The following is a 19,045-nucleotide window of genomic DNA, read 5'->3' on the forward strand; positions in this document are numbered from 1 at the left end:
GCCGGGAATCCTGATATAAGTAGTTGGACAGTAATTGAAAGCTATTCTAAGGGACCAGATCTGTGATTATTTGGGTAGAATTTGACTGATTCGGGATGGTCAGGTTGGCGTTGTGCCTGGTAGGTCGAGCCTCAGCGTTCTTATAAAAGACAAGACAGTACATGTTACCTAAGTGGACTTTAGCAAGGCATTTGCAAAAGTTCAACTTGGGAACAAGTTTCAGTTGCTGGACACTCAAAATAAGGCAGTAAATTGAACTAAACAGTGGTTTGGTGGGGGAAGCCGCGATGTGGTCGTTGATGGTCGCCTCTCTGACTGGAGGCCTGAGTACAATGGAGTGCTGCAGGGATCAGCGCTGGCTCGGCTGTTCTTTGCCATCAAAACCAACAATCTGGATGATAATGTGGTCAACTGGATCAGCAGAGTTACAGAGAACGCCGATCTTGAGGATATAGGGATCAGTATCAATGGAACTGGACAATGTCGATGCTTCAAACAGAGACCCATCAGTGAAATTGGAAATGGAGGGGGAAGAGGACAGATTATGGATTGATTTGAAGGTTCGGGTTGTTGTTCTGTGAAACTCGGTGCTCAGGGCCTGTGTGTGAGCTGCTGCCTGTTCACGCACATTCCTCAGAACAGGGAGCGGCCCCACTCCAGAAATCAAATGCAACCGGGTCTGAAAAAAAAACACCCTCAGGCAGGCGCAAAGAAAGTCACTTCAATATCGTACTTAACTCTTTCTGCTGCCGGGAAGAGCGAGATGATCTCTGACATGATTTACACAGGGCCCCGAACTCGCAACATTAACAGTTACAGTTGTTGCCCCGTTTGCCGCGAGTTTCCAGCACCTTATATAGAGGCGCTGAGGAAATCTTTGTCCAGATTTGTAACAGTTGAGTGTGAATATATATGGTCGGAGGTGTTTGGATTAATTTCAGCAGAAAGGCGGCTCCCCGCACCTGAACAGGTGAGTGACGCTGGAGCTGAAACTACCTGCACCGGGCAGTCCTGTTTACACACAAGGGGCGGAAACTCAAACCCTCCCAGAACCCGGGCTGGATCAAATTCTTAGCCTGGGACTGGCTGGGTTAAACAGAGAAACTCCGCCCCACTTGTTGCGATGAAAGGAAAAGCAGCGATCAACGCGGAAATCCGGACAGAAAGGTTAACGCAGCCTGTTTGTTTTCCTCTTTAGGGTTGCCTCATTGATCCCACTCCCGCCTCCTCCCGCTGTCAGACCCGTCCTGAGCCGGTGAGAGTTGGTGTGAACCGGACCGCGGCAGTCCCGCTCTCCCCCGGCTCACCCGGCCCCGTCCATCGGATCACAGCCGAGCGGCCTCGGGAGCAGCAGCATCGACTCAACTCTCCGGACAGGGAGAACAAACCTGTTCCAGGCCCATTGACGTAACACCCGGATATCAGACTGTTTTCCCGGGACCACACTGAACACCAACCGGTTACGATATCAGAGGTAAGTGTTGTCTCTGATTCTGCACAGCTGTTCAGCGAGGCTCGGCTCTGTTCGGGATCGGGAGTGAATTTAGTGGCAGAAGGGAGTCCTGACGTGTTCGTGCTAACGAGTCCATTGTCCAGATGGATGAAGAGAAGCGAGCTGGGTACGACTGAGTGCGAGCAGAAGGAATCTTTCACCCTGGTAGAAACATATGAAATATCCCCCGGGACAGCGACCCGTCACCGATCTCTCTCGAACAAGAGAAATCAGCAGATGCTGGAAATCCGAGCAACACACACACAATGCTGGAGGAACTCTGCAGGCCAGGCAGCATCTGTGGAGAGACAGTCCAGTCACCTTGGAGGCCCCAGGTCGTGTTCTTTACATCGCGCCATTGGTTCCACCGCTCTTCCCTGGAGCAGAAAGGGTTAAATACAATATTAAACTGCCTTCACATCTGAACCACAGTGTCTTGTCGAACCGGTTGGATTGGATTTCAGCGGAACGGCCGCTCCCTGTTCTGAGGAACGTGCACAGACAGGCAGCCGCTTACACACAGACCCTGAGCACCGAGTCTCAGAGGACAACAAGCCCCACCTTCCGAATCAGTCAATCATCTGCCCCCTTACCCTTTCCACTCCAGTCCTGATTAAGGGTCTGTTTACACCTATCCAGAGATGCTGCCTGACCTGCTGAGTTCCTTCCAGCATTCTGTGTGTTGCCATGGTTACGAAAGTTCCGTGTGCGGCGGTGGGCGGCGCTATTTCTAAGAAACGGCCCACAGTACCCACACTGTCAGAATGTTCTTGGGCAATTAAGGTGAGAATAATTCAACTTCTGATTTTTTTTCATATTTATTTCCAACTAAACATTTGTCTGTGCTTTGGATCAGCGAACAAGGAGATATTTGTGTTTTTTTAACCTACTTCCGCTGCTGGTGCTCTTTGTGTTCCTACTGTTTTCTGTTTGCACGAGTGACATTTTCCACCGGTCAGGTGAAGATTAAGATCAGCGCCCAACAGTTTCAATGCAAGGGTGCGAGATGCAAACAGCAAGCACCTGTTCCGTTTCCGGAATTTCCTATTTCAGAAGAATACATCTATTGTTCCTGTGTCGATTGAGGGTGTTTTGAACTCTTCTCCACAATGGCCAGTGGAAGCAATGTCTCACTAATAGTACATCTCTCACAGCCAGACATCGCAACTGGAAATACCATAGACCCGACTCTACGGTTCTTCGTAGACGATGTTATGTCTCTGCGCTTCAGAATTTTATCTAAATTTCCCATTGCTGCCCTGTCCAGAAACAAGAGCTATTTAATTTCCTGGCTGCAGTTGCCCTCTATAGAAATCTTTGTTACCGTGTCCACTTCCTTTCTATTTATTACCACGAAGTTGATAGGGCTGGCCGGTGTATTGAGGAACAAGTCAACTTTCCCACTTTCTTCTTTCACGTTCATTAGAAGCTTCTGAAGATCCTTCTCACTTTCAACCATTGGAGTCGCATCACCCGCATGTCTGAGGCTGTTAATGTTTCATCCGGCAGTTTTACAATTCCTCCCTCGGAGTGTCAGGCACCCTGAGCCAATAGGCTGGTCCTGGGCTGATCCCATTTATTCCACTTACTGTTATTTAATGATTTATGGTTTCTATATTGCTATATTTCTAACACTATTCTTGTTTAGTTCGACTGCAACGAAACCCAATTTCCCTCTGGGTCAGTAAAGTATGTCTGTCTGTCTGCCTGCCTGTCTGTCTTTCCGTCTGTCTGTCTGTGTCTGTTGATTCCAACTCTTTGAGTCCTCGATGCCAGCATTCCTCATGATGTGTTCAGTATAGGAATAAAACAAGCAGGGAGGGCGTACGCAGCCTTATCGCACTCGTATCCCAATCCTGAACCAGTTTGTTGTTCCGTGGTCAGTTCTAACTGTTGCTTCTTGATCTTCGTACAAGATTCTCAGACGGCAGATCAGATGTCCAAGTATCCCCTTTTCTTTGCCACAGTTTATATGGTACACACTGTTGAAGGCTTAAAAATAGCCAATAAAACACAGACAAATACTTTTCTGGAATTCTCTCGATTTCTCTGTTATCCAGTATAAGCTAGCAATATGGAGCACAGGGAAACTGCCTCTACCTCTTCTAAAACCAGCTGGTACATACAGCAGTTCTCATTCCATTTATTGCTGGAGGCTTGCTTGCATGGTCTTTAACAATGTGAAATTAGTGAAATTGTTCGGTAATATGGCAATCCTTTACATCTCCCTTCTTGGGAATTGGGATATAAACTGTTTTTTTTTTCAGTCTAAAGGTCATTTATAGGTTTACCAGATTGCATGCAAATCGCATGCAGCACTTTTACACCATAATTTTTTTAAAGTTTTAAACAATTCAGCTGGACTCCTGTCACATCCTGCAGCCTTATTGTTGGCAAATTTTTCAATTCGACTTCATTTTCCAGAATATCTGGCTCTACATCGACGAGACAGTCACTGCAGGTGTCTTTGCTATTGGGATATTTTCTGTACAATTCTTCTATGTATTCCTGCCATTTCTTTTTGATGTCTTTGCTTCGATATAGTCCTTCCTTTTTTTTTCTTTTCCTGTACTCATTCTTGCATGAAATGTTCCTTTAATTTCTGAAATCTTCTTGAATAGATCTCTTGTTATTTTTTTCTCTAATGTTGGCTTGTTCAGCTTCTTTACATCGCTCCTTTAAGGAAGTGTTCGCATCTTTCCTTGCTATCTTCTTGAACTTCGTGTACAGTTGGAGGTATTTGTTCCAATGTCTATTGGCCTTCACTTCTCTTCACTGCTCAGCCCCCGCAGAAATCCAATTTGCTTTCCCGGCCTCCTTTGTGTTTGCAATACTTCTCGTTGGCACCTCTTGGACAATGATCCTTACTTCTATCCATAGTTCTTCCGGCTTTCTCTCCACCAAGTTTAATCCATGAATCTGTTCTTCACCCCCACGTCATGTTCTTGAGGGATGCGATCAAAATCAAACTTATGGTACGTTGGTATTCCTGGTGGTCTTCAGTTTCATTCTGAATATTGCAACAAGCGGCTCATGGTCTGAGATTGTCAGAGACCAGAGGGACAGATGAGTTCACTCAATGCGGCGACTCGGGGCTGTGAAGCGGTGCTTGTCACGCTGTCCTTCAGCAGTCAGGGCACTGAGTGCAGGAGTTGGGACATTATTCTCTTTGAGTTAACGCGAGCCGCGCTGCCCAGTAAGTCTCCCAATTTAACCCTAGTCTTGTCAAAGGACAATTTACAAGCTGCCCGCCTGCACGTCTTCAGACTGGGGTGAAAGCGGATCACCCGGAGGAAACCCATGTGATCACGATGAGAAGCTGCAAACTCTCAAAAACTTTCAAAAGTTGAAAGCGGGTAGTTCCAACTGTAAAGAGTTGTGTTAACCACTATGGAGCCTTTGTATAAGTTGTTGGTAAGACTGTGTTTGCAGTACAAAGTATAGTTCTAGCTACTATGTTTGAAAAGGCTTAGTTAAAGTGGAAATAGTGCAGGGAAGATTTGCGAGTGTGTTGTCAGGACCGGAAGGCCTCAGTGCTGGGGAGAGGATGCCACTCTATGTCTTTACTCCCTGGAATGTAGGAAACTGAGCAGTGACCTTACTGAAGTGTTTCAATTTATGAAGGGCAGTGAAGCCTCACATCTCCCGTCACTCAGAGCTCTCTCCTATTCCCTTATTCGTGATCCATCTTATCCTCAGCCCGCGGCAATTTCGCAATTCCCCACAACTTCACCACCCCATTCCCCGTTCCACCACTGTTTAGTGAATCACTGGCCAACTCTCCCAGTCCCGTCACTTCTGATCCCCGCAGCTCCCAGTGACATCGCTCCGACCTTTTGCCGTCCACCTCATCCTGGGTGGCAGCCATTTTGTGCTTGATACAGTTGCCGCCCGACCATCCAACGTCGTCGAATACGTAGCACTCCAAACTCATTATCCGCGCTCTCCTCTCGCCGTTCATTCAATCCAAACCATCCCTCCTCAACCATCCCTCCTCACCATCCTCAACCATCCCTCCTAACCATCCTCAACCATCCCTCCTCACCATCCTCAACCATCCCTCCTCACCATCTTCACTTTCTCCTCGCTCTCCTCTCTCCGGGACGTCAATCTAAACTTCTGCCGGGAGATATTTTCCGACATGAACTGTAAAACCATCATCTACTAGGAGTGATGACCACCCCAGTCCCCCGGGTGTTTGCTCTCCTCCGTGTGTCGGTCCCTCCAGGCCCATCTGTCATCTGTCCATCACCCGCTCCCTCAGCAAACTTCGAGCCGAACGCAATAGGCGACTGTTAACAGGGAGAATCTCCACGAATGTGTCTGACGGGATGAGGATCAACAACCGTTCCTTGTGAATTGATGTCCACCGTGGGCCACAGGTTTCTTGTGGCGACAGCTGCGCGAATGGGAAATTAATAATTTTTTTTATGCTACCAATGTCAAAAACTCTCCGGAATCGCGAAGCTCTTGGAAAATACATGTCTGAGGCCCTTCAGAAATCCTGTGGGGGCAAATTGTCGAACGTGTTTGTTTGAGTTCAGCAGAAAGGCGACTCCCTGCACCGGGACAGGTGAGGGATGTTCCAGCTGAAACTCGTCCTGCGCTGGGAAGCCCCGTTCTCACACAGGGTGGAGCTCAGAACCTTCCAGAAGCCGAGACGGATCAAATCCTCGGATTCGCTGAATTAAACAAAGAACCTCCGCCCATTGGCTGTGATGGAACTGCAAGGAGGGAAATTGTTTGACCTACGCGGAAGTTCAGACAGAACCTCCCCGCGTCCGCGAGAGACGGTTAACGCGGCCTTTGATATTCCTGTCTGTGTTTCCTCCATTTGCCCCCTGTCCCTTCTCCCCCGCTGTCGGACATACCCCGGTCCACAGAGGGTGCGCGCGCCAGAACTGCGGCCATGTACGCTTATTCCAGCTCAATCGGACCAGTGTATCTGTAATGCCCGACGGACACTGTATAAACAAATAGCCTCGGAGGCAGCAGCTTAGACTGAAATCTCTGTACATGGTGAGCACACGGCTCACCCGGGACCGCACTGAACTCCGGCCGGTTTCAACATCGCAGTCAGTGTTGTCTCCGATTCTTCAGAACCAGGGAGCGCTCACAGCGGGGTTCGGACCGGGAGGGAAGTCAATGGCAGGGAGGAGCTCTGAAATGTTCAAGTTAACGAATTAATTATTGACCAAACGGACTAGGAGAAGCGACGTCATTACCTTCAATCAAAACATTGTGCTGTTGGTTTCTACTGAGTCAGTACTGTAGAACGTTTCACACCGACAGTAATATCCGAAATGTCCCTCCCCCCCCCCTCTCTTTCTCCCTCCCTCCCTCCCTCTCTGCGGCTCTCTCCCCCTCTCCCTCTCCCTCGCTCTCTCTCTGTCTGTCACACACACACACACACACACACACACACACACACACACACACACACACACACACACACACACACACACACGCGCACACTAAAACTAACTACTCAAAACAACAGAGAAAACGTGAGATTTTACTGTTTGGACTGTCTCAGTCAAGAATGTGGCAGATCGGCTAATTCCATTGTTTTTATTTTTCTTAGAAAGAAAGATATTAAAGGCACAGATGATTAGTTGTTGAGATGAATTAGAATACTGGAAACTCACACAGTCTGGTAGCGATTGTGACAAGTCGGCATTCAGATTGCTGACACTGGGGAACTTTCTTTCCTCTGTCGCCGCGTTTTATTGATATCCCCCTGGAACAGTGAGATTTGACTACAATATTAAGCCTGCTTTGCTGACAGTTGAAGGGAGGGGAGGAATGTTGAACCGTTTGGATTTGTTTCCAGCAGAAACGCCGCTCCCTGATCCGAGGAATGTCTGCGTGTCGGAATCCGTCCTGCGGACGGGCAGCAGCTTGCACACAGAAAGTCGCGCTGTGAGTCTCACAGAACAGCAGCACCGGCTCCTCGCCCGATTGTCTGGCATGAAGTTGGAAGAAAACGAGTTGAAAATATATCCACACGGAGACTGAATATTCTTAGTGAATTAAGGTGATGATAATTCAGCTTCTGATATCTGTTTCCGATTTTTATTTCAAATCGATCCATTATCTGTGTTTTGCATCGGTGATTATTAACTCATTATTAACTCAGGCCAGGAGGAAAACGGGCCCAACTTAGAAAATTAGGACCATCTCAGTGTACACTGTGGTCAGCATTGTCTCGGTGGGCTGAAGGGTCAGTATCTGTGCTCTGTCGCTCTGTGCCTCTATCGGAAGGATGCTCCAGATATCACTGGACAGACATACAGACATGGTTTGGGAGTTGATGCGAACGGCGGCTCTGATACAGAGAATGGCTGTACTGTCACATTTGCAAAGTAATCCAACTCTCTCTGACTCGCTGTCTGCTTGTTGTGTGTAATTCAGGGCATCAACAGAAGGCGGCGCTGTCCAGCACCGGGATCGGTGTGCAGACAAGACGACGACAATCAACAACCGTCAGTCAGAATCAGAATGGCTACAGGTATGTTCACCTGGATCTTTTTAACTAAACTTCTGCCCTGTTGGTGCACAATAGTTCAGATGAAGAAGCTTACACAGGCGCTAACAGGGCAGAGATAAAGTTTCATCGAGCAGTGTCACTGATCCCACTGGTAAAGTGCCTTTGTGTAATCGATCGGTCCCACAGTTCCAGCGCAGGGACCTGACACCAGAAATGGTCGAATGACTCCACTCACCAGGCAAAGCTTCACCTGAGTGAAAGGAGCCGGAGACCCTGAATCAGCAGGTTGAGAGTGAAACACCAACAGGAATGTGACAGCGGTGTTGTTTGTTACGGAAAAGTCTACAGACAGACAGACAGACTTTATTGATCCCGAGGGAAATTGGATTTCATTACAGCCGCAACAACCACGGATAGTGTAGAAATATAGCAATATAAAACGGTAAATAATTAAATAATAATAAATTAATCATGCCAAGTGGAAATAAGTCCAGGACCCGCCTATTGGCTCAGGGTGTCTGACACTCCGAGGGAGGAGTTGTAAAGTTTGATAGCCACAGGCAGGAATGACTTCCTATGATGCTCTGTGTTGCATCTCGGTGGAATGAGTCTCTGGTCGAATGTATTCCTGTGTCTAACCAGAACATTATGCAGTGGAGGGGAGCATTTTCCAAGATGGCATGCAACTTGGACCGCATCCTCTTTTCAGACATCACCGTCAGAGAGTCCAGTTCCACCCCTACAACATTATCTAGGTTCAGGGTTTGTTGCACAACAGGGCCTGTTTAGAGGTGAAAGGCATCTTCAACTTCCATTTACAAAATTCAGAGGCAGGTGACAAGGGCATTTCCGGGATTTCAAAGATTGTGCGATAATACAACATTTCAGGTTTTGTCAGGGCAGCTCTCAACTCCCCCCTCGCTGCGCAAAGTAGATGAGGGGAGTTTTCCCAACTCTGTTTTCTGTAGCAGAGCCGAGAACATTGCCAGCATTGGAAATGGCTGAGGATCAGGAGACACTTCATTCGTGGTCTGCATTGGTCTGTCACTGTCTGGTATGGAGGGGCTACTGCACAGGGCCGAGAGAAGCTGCAGTAAGTTGTAAGTCTTCAGGGAGCGTTGTCTCAGAAAGGCAGCATCCATTATTAAGGACGTCCAGCACCTAGGGCATGCCCTTTTCTCACTGTCATCATGAGGGAGGAGGTACAGAAGCCTGAATGCACACACACAGCGATTCAGTAACAAATTTGTCCTCTCTGCAATCCCATTCCTAAATGGACATTGAATCTTTGGACACTACCTTACTTTGCTCAAAATATACAGTCTTTCTGGTTTTGCATATTTAAAAAAAATCTATTCAATATATGTAATTGGTTTACTTGTTTACTTTTTTCAAAATTTTATTCATTATTATTTTTCCCTACTAGATTACCTATTGCATTGAACTGCTGCTGCTAAGTTAACAAATATCACGTCACATGCCGGTGATAATAAAGCTGATTCTGATTCTGTTTTACGTGTGGAAGTTTACCCTTCAAGCTCCCGTGTTCCGGGGCAAACTGTCCCAGCCGAACCTGATAACAAACAACCCCATCCGGTAACGTACTTGTGAATCTCCCCGACACTCTTCCCAGCTGAATCACATCCATCCTGTAGATTGATAGCAACTGCATCCTTAGCAAATGCAAAGCTCTCTCAGCGAGACTTTGTTTAGCTACTAGAACTGCACGCAAGACTCTCCCTTTGCCAATGACTTGTATAGTTGCTGTGTGACAATTATTATCCAGGAGACGTGATGGGACCCAGGGGACCAGGCATCATGGGCTTCAAGGTTATGTTCAATCTGTAACCCAGGGGTCTGGACGTTGTCCATCTCAAGGCAGTGGTCAGTCTTTGACCCGGGGGACAAGACAGTGTGTGACAAAGCAACCGGAGAACGTGGGATCTGGAGGATCGGACCACGAGTAATCCAGTGGCTTGTCTGACAGTGATACACGTGACTGGACAGTTTGTGATCCAGGGAGATTTATGTTTGTGGGAGATAATCCCAGTGATAATTCCCGGTATCACCTAATGCCTGTCCATTAATAACCACTGGTTATTGGTGTGTTCAGCTAATGCGTAGTCTGTGATCAGTATTACTGTGTCTATCCAGTACATTTTCTGGGAGTGGATGTGTCCACTCACTGGCTTATCGGGATGGTCACCTAGCAGGAGGTGTGGTTCACATTCACCAGCACAGTCCCACTCCAAATCCGGTCAGCCGGAGTCCCGGCTCCATTGCAGACACTCATTGTGAATCCTTGTTCGAGCATAAATCACTCTAAACCTGCAATTCATCATTTACTGCAGGTGGGAAATTAAATCAGGTACCGAAAGTACTCAAGAGGCTTTTACCAGGCAGCTCATCGAGGGAAAATGATCGGGATACGGGAAGCAAGGTTCCAAAGCAGGGTCAGATTGAGAGCAATGTCCCAATGGAATGCGGTCCGGCCGCAGAGGAGGAGAAGCAAATTCAGCCCAGAGAGAGTGACGTCAGAGACACTGAGCAGGTCCCTGGAACCGGCACAAGTGAGGCGACTGCCTGTCAGCCCAGAGACAGTGACGTCAGAGACACTGAGCAGGTCCCTGGAACCGGCACAAGTGAGGCGACTGCCTGTCAGCCCAGAGACAGTGACGTCAGAGACACTGAGCAGGTCCCTGGAACCGGCACAAGTGAGGCGACTGCCTGTCAGCCCAGAGACAGTGACGTCAGAGACACTGAGCAGGACCCCAGAACCGGCACAAGTGAGGCGACTGCCTGTCAGCCCAGAGACAGTGACGTCAGAGACACTGAGCAGGACCCTGGAACCGGCACAAGTGAGGCGACTGCCTGTCAGCCCAGAGACAGTGACGTCAGAGACACTGAGCAGGACCCTGGAACCGGAACCAGTGAGGCGACTGCCTGTCAGCCCAGAGACAGTGACGTCAGAGACACTGAGCAGGACCCTGGAACCGGCACAAGTGAGGCGACTGCCTGTCAGCCCAGAGACAGTGACGTCAGAGACACTGAGCAGGACCCCGGAACCGGCACAAGTGAGGCGACTGCCTGTCAGCCCAGAGACAGTGACGTCAGAGACACTGAGCAAGACCCTGGAACCGGAACCAGTGAGGCGACTTCCTGTCAGCCCAGAGAGAGTGACGTCATGGTCACAGAGCAGGACCCCGGAACCGGCACAAGTGAGGCGACTGCCTGTCAGCCCAGAGACAGTGACGTCAGAGACACTGAGCAGGTCCCTGGAACCGGCACAAGTGAGGCGACTGCCTGTCAGCTCGGAAACTCATTAAACACGGAATTGTCGAGTGCCCAACAGGGAGTGGGTGAGTGAAACATGAGGGTGATGTGTTCGCAGAATGCGGTGGGAAGCGGGTAAATGTGATTCCTTGTTGGAGGGTTGGTCAGAGAGGGGAAAAGTGTGAGCGTGGTGCATGCGGTGTAGTGTGGCACCGGTTACCGCACTACAGGAAATGTCCTACCTGTTCGGAGGATTTCCAGGATGTGTATCGGAGGAAATGCAGCTATCCGGATAAGAGAGTATTTCCAGGATATGAGTTATGGGAAATATATTCGGCAGGAAAGAGAGAGTATCTCTGGGAAGCGACTATCATTGACAGTCTTAACATTTATTGCACATTTCAAACTGAAATCGGTGAGTGGGTGGGACGGTGGGAGAGATAGGAATCTGGTGAATGGGTTTCTTCTGGGAACGTCTAGCACAGCGCATTGATGCGACGGTTTTTTAAGACCAGTGTTGGAGATTAGGGCAAAATACGTGTTTCCATCTGAAAACAGGTGAAGATTGAGGTTCAAGACATGACTGGTTTGTTAGGGCTGGGTGGGAACGGTGGAGAAAAGTGATATTTGAGTTTGTGACTACATTCTCATTTTATATTCACTGAGCCAGAGTTTACAATCTCCGACCTCCTGGCAGAGGGGGGCGAGTATCGACTGTACCAACTGACCAAGTTCTACAGGGACAGACTCAAACATGCAATTGAAGAGAAAGTTGAACGACTCGGTTGGATGTTGACAAAGGATGGACATTTCAGTGGAGAAGAAAATGAGGTGAGTGTATTTAGTGTATTGTCACTGAACTGCTGGTATCAGAGGGAATAGTGATCAATATTAATCTCCTGCACGTTCTAGGAGTTCTGCATGGCAATGGAGACTTTGATCTCTGACTTGTCCTCAGTAGATTTGTTTCAGCTGTTCCGGTGGGGAGCACTGGGAACTGCAGGTTCAGCGTCACCTTTTCGTCTCACACCTGCTGTATTTATCAGTGTACCGGACCTCAGTAAGACCTGTGATGAGGTTCTGCACGGAAGGTGAGTTAGGAAGGTTCAATCACTAGGTATTAATATTGAAGTAGTAAAATGGATTCAACAGTGGCTGGATGGGAGATGCCAGAGAGTAGTGGTGGATAACTGTTTGTCAGGTTGGAGGCCGGTGACTAGTGTTGTGCCTCAGAGATCTGTACTGGGTCCAATGTTGTTTCTCATATACATTAATGATCCGGATGATGAGGTGGTACATTGGATTACTAAGTATGCAGAGGATTCTAAGATAGGTGGCATTTTGGATAATGATGTAGTTTTCAAATTTTACACAGAGATTTAGGACAGTTAGAAGAGTGGGCCGAAAGATGGCAGATGGAGTTTAATGCTGACAAGTGTGAGGTGCTATAGTTTTGTAGGACTAATCAAAATAGGACATACATGGTAAATGGTAGGGCGTTGAGGAATGCAGTAGAACAGTGTGATCTCGTAATAATGGTTCATAGTTCCCTGATGGTGGAATCTCGTGTGGATAGGGTGGTGAAGAAAGCTTTTGGTATGCTGGCCTTTATAAATCCGAGCATTGAGTACAGGAGTTGGGAAGAAAAGATAAATTGTACAAGGCATTGGTAAGGCTAAAATTGGAGTATTGTGTACAGTTCTGGCCACCAAATTATAGGAAAGATGTCAACAAAATATGGAGAGTACAGAGGAGGTTTACTGGAATGTTACCTGAGTCTCAGCAGCTAAGTACAGAGAAAGGTTGAACAAGTTAAGTCTTTATTCTTTAGAGCGTTGAATTTTGAAGGGGGGGGGGGAGCTTGATAGAGGCATTTAAAATTATGAGGGGATAGATAGAGTTGACGTGGATAGGCTTTTTCCATTGAGAGTAGGCGAGATTCAAACAAGAGTACATGAGTTGAGAGTCGGGGGCAAAAGTTTAGGGGTAACACGAGTTTAGGGGTAACTTCTTTACTCAGAGAGTGGTTACTGTGTGGAACTAGCTTCCAGTAGAAGTGGCAAAAGCAGGTTCAATATTGTCATTTTAAAAACTGGATATGTATATGGACAGGAAAGGAATGGAGGGTTATGGACTGAGTGCAGGTCGGCACGGACTGTGTTACTGTGCTGTAATCGTCATATCGTTCTATGACATAATTGCAAGGTCTGCATATCTGTACTGTTGAACAGGCATTCAGTCTAAAATTAATTTTGCATCTTATCAGGACCGTCGGTCAAATTCACCTCAGCTCATTAATCCAGGATGAATATTAAACTGTGAGATTCGCCATGACTGTCCATCTACTCCACAATAAATAAATTAATTGTTTGCTTTTATAGAAAGTCACTGAACTGACAGAGAAGGGAAACCGGACAGAGAGTTCCAGACTCTTCCTCAGTTTGGTGAATGGCAAAGGCTCCCGGGCCCGACAGGCGATGTGGGAATCCTTTGTGATGTGGAGGACTGAGTTACCGAAGTTGGACAGGATACTAAGGGAGATACAGGAGCTCGGTATGTTAAAACCACACACTGAACACAAAGACACATTGAACTAAATAGTTGTAATTATTTTAGTTCTGTTTTCATGAATTATTTTTTTTTATTTAAACAGGTCCTGACCCAGAGGAATACATGAACATCGCACAAGGGTTGTCTGAGTTACCCACTGAACTGACAGGTGAGTGATGAAATGCTCCGTTCAAACCACATCTCAAATGTTATACTGTGACTTGTCAGAATCTGGGAACGAAAATCCACCAACAATCATTCGCCGATCTCTGGTTTCAGGTTACAATTCAGATCATCTCTCGTTGTTGCCTGAACATTGTAAAATGTATTTTTCCAGCTGTTAATGTATTAATCCAGCCCTTGTGTCTCTGAACCCTCCACTCCAGGTCCCAACGCTCTGGGAATCCCCACTCACCCCAGACATGCTCCTGACACACAGTATGACTCAGTCCAGGTGACCTTTCAGATTCCGAAGCACCTTCTCCTTCGTAATAGCAGCTACACTCAGTCCAAGTTTCTCAAACCTCTACTTGCCTCACATGCCACCGAATCCAAGCAACATCCTGGTGAACCTGTTCTACACCCTCTCCAATCATCCCCAGTGCTGGACAATCAGAAGTGAACACAATACTCTAGATGCTCCCTAAAACCATCAGACTTAGGCAGATAATTAAGCCATCCAGCTCAGTGAATTTGCTCGGCAATTCCTCTCAACCCCATTATCCTGCCTTCTGTAAATGTTGACGCTCTTCGGAATCTGCAACATATACATAGACCTGCATTTTAGTATACCCATTGACTTGTCTTCCTCTGCCAACTATGACAATAATTTCACAGATTGACCACCCGTCAGCGAAAGCAATTTCTCGCAATATGGTTCCCCGCCAGCCAGGACAATTCACCACAGTTCCCAGGCATGTTAACCTTGTGTATGAGCCTCCCATGTGGGAACCTTGTCAAAGATTCTGCCAATATCGAATATGCTTCCCCGCCAGCCAGGGCAATTCATCACAGTTCCCAGGCATGTTAACCTTGTGTATGAGCCTCCCCTGTGGGAACCTTGTCAAAGATTCTACCAATAACCAAGTAGACAACATCCATTTGTAACTTCATCCATCACCTTTGTCACCTCCTGGAGGAACTCAATTAAGTTAGCCAGACACAAGCCCCACCCAAAGTCTTGCTGATGAACCCTCAAACATTCTCCCCTTAATACTCCCATGTGGCAGAAAATATAAAAAGCTGAGGGTATGTCCCACCAGGACAGCTTTAATTCTGCATTTATGACTATTGATTGGTCACCTACTATGTTATTACTGGCTCCTAAAAAATAAGAACATTTTATATATAAAATTGTAACATTATGTATCTCATAAATGATAACCACTTATTTAGATAACCATAATACATACAGAAAAGCAGAAAGAATACCTGTAGCTTATGAACAAATTTAAGGAACAACTGATAATCAATTATGTAATTCTATGTCAAACACTGGGGAAAGAAGACATCTTTCAATATTATACTGTATCAAAAAACATTTGATTCTCTCCCTTGGTTGGTTAACAGAAGTTCCAAGTTCCATAAGAACAGTAGTGTGTGTGTGTGTGTGTGTGTGTGTGTGTGTGTGTGTGTGTGTGTGTGTGTGTGTGTGTGTGTGTGTGTGCGTGCGTGCGTGCGTGCGTGCGTGTGTGTGTGTGTGTATGTGTGTGTGTGAGAGATAGAGGGGGAGGGAGGGGGAGAGAGAGAGAGAGAGAGAGAGGAAAACGGGCAGCTGGGATGCAGGCGTCTGGCTCAGCCACTATGCCCGGTGGAAGCGTTTCTTCCGACAGGAGAAGGGGTAAAGGCGGGTTACTGGTTCCTTACAACCGGTCCCTTTGGGCAGATGGGTCTGGTCGGCCGTGATTGGCAGCTCACCCAGCAACAGGAAAGCTCTGACCTCAAACATCCACTGCTCTGTAACTGTACCCCTCATGGGGAAGAGTTTGGGAGTAAACCCAGTGGATCTAGAGCCCCTGAGGCAGTCTTAAATGGTGTTCAACGCAGACTGGCATCTCCTGAAACACCTCTGGTGCCAAGCTGTGTCAGTCTCTGCCGTTCCTTTGTGTACATCAGATGCAGGGAGAGAGGGAGCTTGCAACATCGGCAGAAGCTTCCTCTCCATATCGGAGTGTCCCGGCTTGCAGGGACAGGACATCCTCGGTCGACTCTGACAGACGGAGGCCTCATTAGACAGAGCCTCACACCCCAACAGCAAGACTGATGAGTAGCAGTTGCCAAGACTTCACCACCCTCTCCCACAGACACGATGTACACCACTGAGACAGACGGAGGCCTCATTAGACAGAGCCCCACATCCCCACAGCAAGACTGATGAGTAGCAGTTGTCAAGACTTCACCACCCTCTCCCACAGACACGACGTACATCACTGAGACAGACGCTTGTGGTTTCTTCCATTAACAGAGATTCCATCGTTTCACCAATCCTCCATCACTGTGACTGCAAACTAGCCAGTTTCTTTCTTGCCATTCCGAAGGGTTATCGACCCACAAGTTCACTGCGATTGTCCCCCAGGCACTGCCAGACTTGTGTATTTCCGGCATATTCTGCTCTTGTTTTGATGCAAGAGCAGTGGACACCCGGGACACCCCAGTGTGTAGCTTTGCCAAAATGCACGTTGTCCTGCTCTCCATATTTCCACACCAGATCAACATTAACATCATCTGTTAATGACGCAACAATGCTTTAAATATTGTGAAACTTTGTAACGGGAGTGCAGTCAGGATTGCAATAGGATATCAGGGGAATGTTCACCTTCATCAGTAATTAGTGTCAGAATATGAGGATTAGATATTTTTCTGAGACAATCATCGCTGTCAGTTCCTATGTCTGTGGACAGAATTTTATTTTCTGTCCTAATATCCATGGAAGCATTGAATTAATTCATGTAATCTCAAACACAGAATATTGGACTGCAGTTATAAAGTTCTTTGTCAGTTGAGCTAGTTAACATTTTGACCATGTTCTCTGTTCCCATGAAGATGTTCAACAGAAACACAAGGAGACTCTGTGGGCACAAACTGAAACACTGAGAGTGAACACGATCCTGATGAGGGAGAAGGTGAAAGTTTTCCAGCTGATTGATCGATACACAAAGCTCACGGTCATTTCTACTCTTCGAGATCGGAGACTGGTGGAACACGAGCTGCTGGCAAGAGGCAGAGACCACGAGGATTATAGAGAGAAACATCTCCGTGGAGCGTTAGAAAAAATAGAGACTTCTCAGTTATTCCACAGCAGTTTTTCCCGGAGAAAATCCAAATCTGGCAGTTCTGCAGCAGTAGCTGGAGTGCCAGGAATCGGGAAAACAACAATGGTACAGAAGATTGTTTATGACTGGGCCGCGGGGAAAATATTCCAACAATTCCAGTTTGTCTTCAGTTTCAAATTCCGGGATTTAAACTCAATTAACTGCAGAATAAACTTGAGGGAACTGATTCTGGATCAGTATCCTTACTTTGGGAATATCCTGAGAGAGGTCTGGAAGAACCCAGAGGAATTGCTGTTTATATTCGATGGTTTGGATGAATTCAAGCACACAATCGATTTTGCGGACAGTCGGAGAGACACAGAACCCAAGCACCAGTGCCCAGATCCCGAGTGGTGGTGTGAAGTGTCTGACATTGTGTACAGTTTAATCCAGGGCAAGCTGCTCCCAGGGTGTTCAGTGCTGGTGACCACCCGCCCCACTGCATTACATTTATTGGAAAAGGCGGAGATCGGTGTCCGGGCTGAAATCCTGGGATTTGTTGGTGAGGAACGGAAGGAATATTTCATCAAGCATTTTGAAGATCAGATGGTGGCAGCAGCTCTTTTCAAACACGTGCAGGAGAATGAGATCCTGTACACCATGAGCTACAACCCCTCATACTGCTGGATCCTCGCTCTGGCACTGGGCCCCTTCTTCACAGAAAGTGTCAGGGACCCACAGAGAGTTCCCAAGACCATCACCCAACTGTACTCCTACTATATTTACAATATCCTAAAAAATCACGGTCGTGAGATTGAGAGACCCCGTGATGTGTTTCTCAGGGTGGGTCAGATGGCCTACAGAGGAGTGTCCGAGAAGAAGATTGTGTTTGCAGACGGAGATTTGATCAAGTTCAATCTGCAGCCTTCCCAGTTCCTGTCCGGGTTCCTGATGGAGCTTTTGGAGAGAGAGGATTCTGCCCACAGCGTGGTGTACACATTCCCACACCTCACCATCCAAGAGTTTGTAGCTGCAGTAGCACAATTCCTGACTGTACATCCTGAGGATATCCTGAAATTCCTCACTGAAGCCCACAAGACACAAGATGGGCGATTTGAGGTCTTTCTCCGATTTGTTGCTGGTCTATCCAACCCAATGACAGCTCGGGGCCTGGAGGAGTTTCTGGGTCCATTTCCTCATCAAACAACCTGCCGGGTGATTGACTGGGTGAAGGAGGAGGTTAAACGCCAGAGTGGAAACACTGATGACATTGGGAGAAGGAGACTCCTGAATACATTGCACTACCTGTTTGAGTCTCAGAATCGTGGACTGGCTCAGGCCGCACTGGGATCTCTGAAAACACTTTCATTCAGTGGAATGACAGTGACCCCGGTTGACTGCGCGGTCCTGTCTCATGCCATCGGACTCTGTGATACTATAAAACACCTCGACCTGCAGGGCTGCCACATTCAGTGTGAAGGAATCCAGCGGCTGGGACCCGGGCTGAACAAGTGCCAGGAGTTGAGGTAACTTGGTTTATCTCTCACTCAGAACTCTAAAACTGTTCCATTGTGCTGTTTCCAAGTAAACGGATTTGGGTAAAACTGCAGTAAATCAGATTGAGATGTATTGTGACAAATGCCACCCCCTTCATCCTGTGCGATCACTCTTCCCCATCCCGATTATTCCTGTTGGATTTCTCTTAGCCATTACCCTTCCTCTAGTCAGATTTCTCTTCCACACACCCGTTCCTGCTGTGGGATCTCTCTTCCCTATCCACTTCCTCTTGTGTGATCTCTCTTCCCAACCCCTCCCTCCTGTGGGATCTCTCTTCCCGATCCCCTTCCTCCTGTGGGATCTCTCTTCCTGATTCAGCTTCATACTGCGGGATCTCTCTTCCCAACCCCTTCCTCCTGAGGGATCTCTTTTTGCGATCTCCTTCCTCCTGTGGGATATCTCTTCCCCTTTCTCCTTCTGCCTGTGGCATCC

At 47.4% G+C, this 19,045-nt stretch overlaps 1 protein-coding gene across 7 annotated transcripts; it reads left to right on the forward strand.

Moving 5' to 3' along the window:
- Positions 1 to 1,119: 1,119 nt before the first annotated feature.
- LOC132386448 (NACHT, LRR and PYD domains-containing protein 3-like) lies at positions 1,120 to 18,844 on the forward strand. 7 transcript variants are annotated; one of them, XM_059958721.1, is made up of 8 exons: positions 1,120 to 1,474; positions 7,326 to 7,529; positions 7,907 to 8,003; positions 10,334 to 11,341; positions 11,926 to 12,086; positions 13,637 to 13,808; positions 13,909 to 13,974; positions 16,848 to 18,844. In XM_059958721.1, exons 3-8 carry the CDS (start codon positions 7,994 to 7,996, stop codon positions 18,584 to 18,586), a joined length of 3,156 nt encoding a protein of 1,051 aa, XP_059814704.1. In that variant the 5' UTR covers positions 1,120 to 1,474; positions 7,326 to 7,529; positions 7,907 to 7,993; the 3' UTR covers positions 18,587 to 18,844. The 7 variants fall into 7 exon arrangements, with proteins under 7 accessions (XP_059814704.1, XP_059814705.1, XP_059814708.1 ...); XM_059958722.1 differs by having other exon boundaries at positions 7,329 to 7,529; XM_059958725.1 differs by lacking the exon at positions 1,120 to 1,474 and adding an exon at positions 1,488 to 2,275.
- Positions 18,845 to 19,045: the final 201 nt, after the last annotated feature.

This window comes from Hypanus sabinus, unplaced genomic scaffold (assembly GCF_030144855.1).
Source record: "Hypanus sabinus isolate sHypSab1 unplaced genomic scaffold, sHypSab1.hap1 scaffold_1165, whole genome shotgun sequence".
Taxonomy (NCBI): domain Eukaryota; kingdom Metazoa; phylum Chordata; class Chondrichthyes; order Myliobatiformes; family Dasyatidae; genus Hypanus; species Hypanus sabinus.

Excerpts from the sequence above, each read along its gene's own strand:
- LOC132386448 (XM_059958721.1), top strand. Across the intron at positions 11,342-11,925 it reads GAGTGCCCAACAGGGAGTGG|AGTTTACAATCTCCGACCTC; the intron begins GTGAGTGAAACA and ends TCACTGAGCCAG. Across the intron at positions 12,087-13,636 it reads TCAGTGGAGAAGAAAATGAG|AAAGTCACTGAACTGACAGA; the intron begins GTGAGTGTATTT and ends TTGCTTTTATAG.